The 6,350-nt window shown below is 34.9% G+C and overlaps 1 protein-coding gene across 2 annotated transcripts in view; it reads left to right on the top strand.

Annotated features, from left to right (window-relative positions):
• Nucleotides 1–3,648, top strand: part of LOC111089459 (zinc finger protein 675-like) — an 18,922-nt gene extending 15,274 nt beyond the window's left edge. The window contains exons 4-6 of one of the 2 annotated variants that reach the window (XR_002613735.1): nt 1,548–1,878; nt 3,059–3,162; nt 3,246–3,648. Coding sequence is in view for 1 of the 2 variants with exons in the window: in XM_022401999.1 (XP_022257707.1) it covers nt 1,548–1,878; nt 3,059–3,101 (374 nt within the window). In the remaining variant the exon portion in view is untranslated. Of the gene's footprint in view, nt 1–1,547; nt 1,879–3,058 lie in introns of both variants that reach the window. The other variant, XM_022401999.1, reaches the window with a different exon arrangement.
• The last annotated feature ends 2,702 nt before the right edge of the window (nt 3,649–6,350 follow it).

The following is a 6,350-nucleotide window of genomic DNA, read 5'->3' on the forward strand; positions in this document are numbered from 1 at the left end:
AACTCCTACCATGGTCTGGTTCCTGTCAAGCCACTAAGAGAGGTCAGCAGAAGGAAAGGTAGCAGGGTAGTCCAAGAGATCCAAGGAGAAGCTCCTGTGATTGACGAACATCCAATGAAGTGAATGCATATGAGCTTGACAAATAGAAATGAGAGTTTCCAAGTAGTTTCCACATCCTCAAAATAGAACCTATTGAGCTGTTAGAGAATGTAACTCGAGGGCCATTGTAACTGTTTGCTCCATGTCTCGGAGACAAAGAAGAGAAGGCTGGGCCCAACTTAGCTTGTAATTGAAGAAAACCTGTAAATGAATAAGATGTTGAGTGTGGTAAGAATAGACATTAAACCCATCTATGTTGCTTGTGGTCCTATGACTAAGGACTGGAAGAGGCGATCGTCCATGTAATCATGAGTACAATGGCCCATTGAGTGAAGTTGTTAGGCAATTGTGCATACTACTTGACAAAACACATAAGGAGCCGATGTTGGTCTAATGGTAGAGCCCTGAACTGGAACATACAACCCTAAATAATACAGTGCTAGTGAAGATAGGGAATATTGAGTGAGAATAGCAGTATAGAGGGCTCAACGCTATTGGTGGAGAGTAGTCACATGATATGTACAGGTTCAGATATGTTGCAAAATTTATGGGGTATATAGACTGGTGTGCTGATTACATAAATTATTTGAGGGCAGATGAAGATTTAGGAGCAGGAATTGTCATTTGTTATTTGTACCTGTAAATTAATGTGTAAGGTGATAAAATGGCAACAAAGTGCTTTTTAAATATTAAACAAACGTTTGTCTCAAAATGAATAGGAGAAGTATTTGTTTCTATAAATGAAACATTAGAAACTTTCTAATTGACCAGATTTGTTATCTTTTTGGGTCTTCATGTTCAGAGAATGTGCTGTTGTCATTTATTTCTGTAAATGTGATTATCCTGAACAGTAACAGCCAATACAACCCAAACCTCCAGTCATTTAATTTAACATACTGAATTCAGTAATGAAACAGCCTCTAATAATACCTAAACTTCATAAACAATATGTAGATAAACATTTTAGTTTAGTCTAAATCTTAGCATGTATACATATTCATTTAACACATACTGAACATTTAAACAGGAACTATAAAGTATTCATGTTAATTAACATGTTAAAGTAGACAAATTATTAAAAGATAACATGATAATCACCACTTCAAGTTGGAAAATACTAACAGTTAATCCAGAAAGGCACTGGCTAAAAGTAGTGTTGGTTGGTGCTACACTGTACTATCATATTTGTACAGGCAGTTTTAGATGTTATCTACTAAAAACGTCTCTTGAATTTGGTATGTTACCAACAGTTTGTTTTTTAATGCTATTCTGTTCTGGGTAGAAAATGTTTTTATAATTTTTAAACTTAGTTATATCTTTAGTATATCTGTATTAATATTTGTGTTGATCATGTTTGAACATTAAAATATATTTATATGTTCATCAAATTAAGTAATTATGATATATTTATTATTACCTATTTTTGACATAATTTATATCTACTTCAGATAAAGAGACCAGTGTGAACATCTGTTCTGGAAGTCAGTTTCCTGGTTATTTTATAAAACAAGAAAATCACTTTACAGAAGACGTAAAATCTGAAACTAACAATATTAGTGGAGAAACAAAATTAAGTGGAAATAACCTAAAAGCATCCAACAAACATCAGTGTGATGATAAACTATACAGTTGTGGAAAAACATTTGATAACCTAACACAACAAAAGAAGACGTATTCTTTAGAGAAACCGTATCATTGTGTAGTTTGTGGAAAACAATTTCAGAATAATAGTCGCTTAAAAAAACATGAAAGAATACACACTGGGGAGAAACCTTACAGTTGTAGAGTTTGTGGAAAACAGTTTAGAGAAAATTATTATTTAAAAATTCATGAAAGAATACATAGTGGGGGTGAAACCTTACAGTTGTATAGTGTGTGAAAAACAGTTTAGAGAAAAGTATTATTTAAAAATTCATGAAAGAATACACACTGGGGTGAAACCTTACAGTTGTAAAGTTTGTGGAAAACAGTTTAGATGGAAGATTCAATTAAAAGTACATGAAAGAATACACAGTGGAGAGAAACCTTATAGTTGTACAGTGTGTGAAAAACAGTTTGGAAACGAGGATTATTTAAAAATACATGAAAGAAAACACACTGAGGAGAAACCTTATAGTTGTAAAGTGTGTGAAAAACAGTTTAAAAAAAACAGTAAATTAAAAATTCATGAAAGAATACACACTGGGGTGAAACCTTACAGTTGTATAGTGTGTGAAAAACAGTTTAGAGAAAAGTATTATTTAAAAATTCATGAAAGAATACACACCGGGGTGAAACCTTACAGTTGTAAAGTGTGTGAAAAACAGTTTAGAGAGAAGCATGTCTTAAAAGAACATGAAATAATACATAGTGGGAAGAAACCTTACAGTTGTACAGAGTGTGGAAACCAGTTTAGAATAAAGAGTCGATTAAAAGTACATGAAAGAATACACACTGGGGAGAAACTTTATAGTTGTACAGTGTGTGAAAAACGGTTTGGAAAAAACAGTGAATTAAAAATACATGAAAGAAAACACACCGGTGAGAAACCTTATAGTTGTACAGTGTGTGAAAAACAGTTTGGAACAAAGGGTCACTTAAAAATACACAATAAAATACACACTGGAGTGAAACCTTACAATTGTATAGTGTGTGAAAAACGGTTTAGTGAAAAGTATCATTTAAAAGAACATGAAAGAATACATAGTGGGGAGAAACCTTTTAGTTGTACAGTGTGTGGAAAACAGTTTAGAATGAAGAGGCAATTAAAAGTACATGAAAGAATACACACTGGGGAAAAACCTTACAGTTGTACAGTGTGTGGAAAACAGTTTAGACTGAAGAGTCAATTAAAAGTACATGAAAGAATACACAGTGGGGTGAAACCTTACAGTTGTACAGTTTGTGTGTGAAAAACGGTTTGGAAACAAGGATTATTTACAAATATGTGAAAGAATACACAGTTTTGGAAACCTTACAGTTGTACAGTGTGTGAAAATCGGTTGGAACAAAGGGTCACTTAAAAGTACATGAAAGAGTACACACTGGTCTGAAACCTTACAGTTGTACAGTGTGTGAAAAACAGTTTGGAAGAAAGGGTCAATAAAAATACATGAAAGAATACAAGCTGGAGAAAAACTTTACTGTCGTACAGTGTGTGAAAAACGGTTTAGAGAAAAGGATCGTTTAAAAGTAGATGAAAGAATACACAGTGGGGAGAAACATTACAACTGTACAGATTGCAGAAACAGTTTGTAACAAAGAGTCCTTTAAAAATACATGAAAGTACACACACTGAGGAAAAACTGTATTATCTGCTTGGGAAAAAAGGAGAATCCTTATAGTTGTACAATGTGTGAAAAAGACTGAATAAAGTAGTACCTTAACATATGAATGTATACATAATTAATAGAAACCCAGAAGTTGTGAGTTTTGTAGAAAGCTATTTCATAGTAACTCTTAAGTTAAAAAACATGAAGGGAATACATACTGGGGTGAAACCTTACAGTTTTTCAGTTTATTGAAAAAGTTTGCAACAAAAGATAGATTAAAAATACTTGAGAGAAAACATACTGTTGTCTACTGTGTTGTGAATAACTTGGAACAAACAGTAACTACTAGTGAATGTGGTAGTTCTTTATAAGTTGTTGAACCACAAGAGACAGGATTAGGTTGTATAGATCTATATTTGGTGTGTTTTTAATACCTGTAATTGGGAATTATTCTGTGTTAATGTTGACAACAACAACAAAAAATTAACAAATCATTAGAACCAGTATCAATATTAATATTCCAGTATATATTGAGAATGTGCTGCTGTGATTGGTTTACATGGATTTGAACAAACACTTACAGCCTTCTGGAACTTGATTGACTCCAAACCTCTAGTAAGTAGTCCAACCCTAATATGCATTGGTCTTCAATGTCAGCCAAGTATACTTTCTGTCTGTTCTTTATGCCCATGAGCACAATAGTTACCCACACTGGTCCCCACAATTTTGCATAATGTCCTGTCACATCCCAGAGCTTCTGTATGGCTTCTGGTACTCCTTTGTGATCTAGCACTTTGATACTCACAAGGGTTTGCTGAGATGCAGAATCTATGACAATGCTGCACTTTTGGTCATCCAGCTTTCCTGTCACTTAGACATTATGTGTGCTTGTCATTTTACACCTAAGTGTTGGAACTTTCACTGTGGGAGTTGGTAGGCATCCCTCTCCAAGTATTTCCAGTGGTTGTCCCTTCAAGCTCGTTGCCAGATATACTGCTTTCGGCTCCTCTGTCCATCCATTCATCTCTGCCAGTAGCTCAAATTGTGCTCTATATGCTTCCAACAGTGCCTTTCCTTCGAATTACTGTAGCTTCCTTCGTACTAGATCACCCCTATTGCTGAGATTCATATCTGGGATGTGACTTCTAACAGGACAGAAGATGTGTGCATTAGGGTTTAGCTGCTGGGTCTGGAAGGGGCTTGCCATTGTCTGTGGCTGATTAAGTCGATGGTTAATGTATCCTTCTTGTGTAAAAGACAATAAGTCACCCGTTAAAGCATTTAATTCACTTTGAAATTTGCCATTTTTTTTATTTGTACTTCTTGCTACTGTTTTTGACTCCCCTGTAGTTGCTGCTGACTTTCCTGCAACTGTTGGAGACTTTCTTCCCGTTTTCTTTCTTGTTCCAGTTGCCACTGCTGTAATCTCTGTTCTTGTTGATTTTGCTGTTCGAGCTGCCACTGTTGCAGGTTTTCATGCCTATGCTGTTGTCTCTCTCTTCTTGTTTCTTTTCTTTTCCTCCAACAACTGCTGTAATCTCTCTTCTTGTTTCTTTTCTCACTTTTCTTTTCTTTTCTTCCTGTTTCCTTTCTTGTTCCAGTTGCCACTGCTGTAATCTCTGTTCTTGTTGATTTTGCTGTTCGAGCTGCCACTGTTGCAGGTTTTCATGCCTATGCTGTTGTCTCTCTCTTCTTGATTATTTTCTTTTTCCTCCAACAACTGCTGTAATCTCTCTTCTTGGTTCTTTTCTCGTTTTTCTTGTTTTATTTCTTTTTCCTCCAACAACTGCTGTAATCTCTCTTCTTGGTTCTTTTCTCGTTTTTCTTGTTTCTTTTGCTGTTATTGTATTTCTGCTATAAAATCTGCTAAGCTCTAGTTTGATTTGCTACCTCTCGTTTCCATCTTCTTTTTTTTTCGGTCCCACTCTCTGACACCAATTTGTTACGTCTCTGTTCGTTTGTTAATTTCCCGTAGAAATTCTTTCAGTGAAATTTCAGCGATACATGTCCTTTCTTAAATAAAACTAGTTTATTCTTTTTCAATTCAACTTTGCAATACACTTAATTTCCACAGTATCTTTAACTTAATCACACGCTATAATTCACAATGATTTATATACTTTACTTATGGTCACTACCGCTCACTTGACTCGATTATCTGTGTCTATATCTTCAATCTCTCTCTATATCTGCTACTAAATTATCCCGCTTTGAATTTCGGGCTTATATATTAAAATAGAGGGCGTCTGGCAAAGACTAGATTTGCCATGAAAAGAAAGGATCCTTCTAGAAACCCAGCGCGCATGCTTCCAGCGTCGCGTGACTTCAGCTGTCGTAACAATATTACAAAGTAATGTTTATCCCTTTAATTTTTTTACACTCTATCATACGAAAATTGTTAACAAATAAAACAGAACCTACCAAAAAGACACAAATTGTCTTAAAATATTCACTAGTTTTATCATTCCCTTCATTGACAAACAAACTTTTGAACTCAAAAATCAATTTAAAAAATACTCAAAACACATTATCCACAAATTAAGTTACGCTTAGTATTTACGACAATATTTAGAATCAAAATATGTTTAAAACCAAAGATGCTCTTCCCATTCCTATGTGCTTGTAGGTTGTATATAAATACACTTGTGATAGCTGTAAGTGCACTATCTATCACTTATTGGCACCAGCTAATGAAAGTGGGTTTTTTCGCGGTCCTCCCGTTTCCCACCACATAAAATTCTAGGCATCAGATTTATAGATCTTCTGCCACCCTGAACGACTATAAGTGAGATATCGGCAGTTGATTTTATTATCACACTGCTCTCGGTTTTTCTTTTTACTTGTAGCCCAACATCATTTTTTCACCATGATGAATATCAATAATGCTAAGCCACCCTGGATACTTCAAATCATGAGCTAGGTGAAGAGAAGCCTATTCCGAATACCCCCGGTTACGCCTGTTCCTAAACTCTTAGTTTAGGGACAGACGTTTTAAAACCA

This window comes from Limulus polyphemus, unplaced genomic scaffold (genome assembly GCF_000517525.1).
Source record: "Limulus polyphemus unplaced genomic scaffold, Limulus_polyphemus-2.1.2 Scaffold6311, whole genome shotgun sequence".
In the NCBI taxonomy this organism is placed as follows: Eukaryota; Metazoa; Arthropoda; class Merostomata; order Xiphosura; family Limulidae; genus Limulus; species Limulus polyphemus.